Source organism: Entamoeba invadens (genome assembly GCF_000330505.1).
Source record: "Entamoeba invadens IP1 unplaced genomic scaffold scaff_1105074725901, whole genome shotgun sequence".
In the NCBI taxonomy this organism is placed as follows: Eukaryota; Evosea; order Mastigamoebida; family Endamoebidae; genus Entamoeba; species Entamoeba invadens.
In genome coordinates this window covers 18,659-20,352 of record NW_004443785.1, presented here as the reverse complement: position 1 = coordinate 20,352, position 1,694 = coordinate 18,659, and the positions used below count along the sequence as shown (strand labels likewise).

At 32.6% G+C, this 1,694-nt stretch overlaps 1 protein-coding gene across 1 annotated transcript; it reads right to left on the bottom strand.

Annotated features, from left to right (window-relative positions):
- Window positions 1–427: 427 nt before the first annotated feature.
- On the bottom strand, window positions 428–826 carry EIN_456760 (hypothetical protein; the record flags this gene model as incomplete). Its single annotated transcript, XM_004262040.1, has 1 exon — window positions 428–826. One exon carries the CDS (start codon window positions 824–826, stop codon window positions 428–430), a length of 399 nt encoding a protein of 132 aa, XP_004262088.1.
- Window positions 827–1,694: the final 868 nt, after the last annotated feature.

Genomic DNA, 1,694 nt, shown 5'->3' with positions numbered 1-1,694 from the left:
TAACGTCTTCTGGTAAATAAGCAGTTGCCATGAGCATTTTGACACCCAACTTAAAAGTGTCTCCTTCCACAAAACGGCGAGACAATCCCATTGTCAATACTCTCCTGTACAGAGATTGGCAAAAGTGGAAATGACAACATTTTATTGTCACCTCACTTCCAAACAGGTCTTTAAAATGTACAACCTCAAAATCCCCCATAACGACAACATTATTGTGAAACACTTCTTTATCACACAATCTTTCAATTTGATTGAATAGTTTGGAATAAGTCTCTTTTGTTTTAGATGTCAAACAGGCATAAAAAACGGGGAAAGACTCTCCGTTTTTAAAGCGTGCAAAGTGTACAGTTGTGAAAATAGCTCTGTAAATCAGTTTAAACTGACATTCACAAACAATTCAATTATTATTAAAACAACAAAGTCTTAACTAAAACAAACTAGGACACGATTTAAAGGTCCCATCCATCATTATCACGTTTGCATTGATAAAAAACTCAAACAAATTCCTGTTTCCAAAAATTAACATGTCTTCGTCTCTAAACAACAGAAATGTCATTTCTTCTTCAGTAAAAGTAATTTCTTCAATTTTTGATGGATTTGTTGCTATTTCCTTTTCCAATCGAATGGTTCTTGCACAAGCAGACAGTCTTTTAACGGAGCCTTGAACATAATTGTCTACTACAATTTCAGCGGTAGTTTTGTTTTTAAAATTAATACTTTTGGCTGCTTCTTTCATTTTTAAAGAGCACAAAGTATCATAATATGATGTAGAATCATGTTCGTGCGGTAAATCTTTCATACATCCAGTTTCTGTGGCGTTTACCATTGCACTACCTTGATACTCAACTTTAATTCTTTTACGACAGCCAGCAATTGCACATTTAAAAACGATTCTTTTCGAATCAGTTGGAATGTATTTATAACCATCCACAAATGGTAATAAACAATTTCTTGAAGAATTCAATACGGTGAAATGTGGAGGCTGTGGAGGATTCATATATAAAAACATATTGAGATGGTTATTATTTACACAACTTTAAAAGAAAGGTTGTTTATATTAATAATAACTTTAATATCATCTAAGAATAAATTGAGTCGTTAAAAATATCTATCTGGTAATAAGTTTTATTTTTAATTTTAAACAAGTGGTTAAAGTGGGTTTTTGTCAGTTTTGCGCTAAGTTGCTTTGTTGAACTTCTTTTTGATTGGAAATGGTAATTTTTGGAAATGCTATTGATTATATTTGCCTCTTGTTGACACACTAAAAGATCTTCTAAGCTTTTTGTTGCCAATTGTTTGATTCAAATTACATATAAATTATAATTCTATGATTCGGATTTTTATTTTTATAAATGGTTTGAAATAAAAATATCGTTTCAGTTAAATTTTCAAAAAGTTGAACTTCTATTGAATTTTTTCAGGCGAATAGTAATCAGGCGAAAAATAATCGGGCGAGTTATCCGTTTCCCCGTGGTTGTCGGTGAACCACTTAGATGCTTTTTCACTGAAATGTGAACCAAGACCATCCATCACCACCACTGCTCCCTCGTCCTTGTACTTTGCTCTTCTTTTGTTTAGTTCTGGTAGAAGACATTCTTCTGCCATAAACAAAGATGTCTTTGGTCATGAAAGCCTTTGGTGGTACAATGGTTATTGGTCAGAGGAGTACTCTTCAATATCAAGTTATTGTTTCT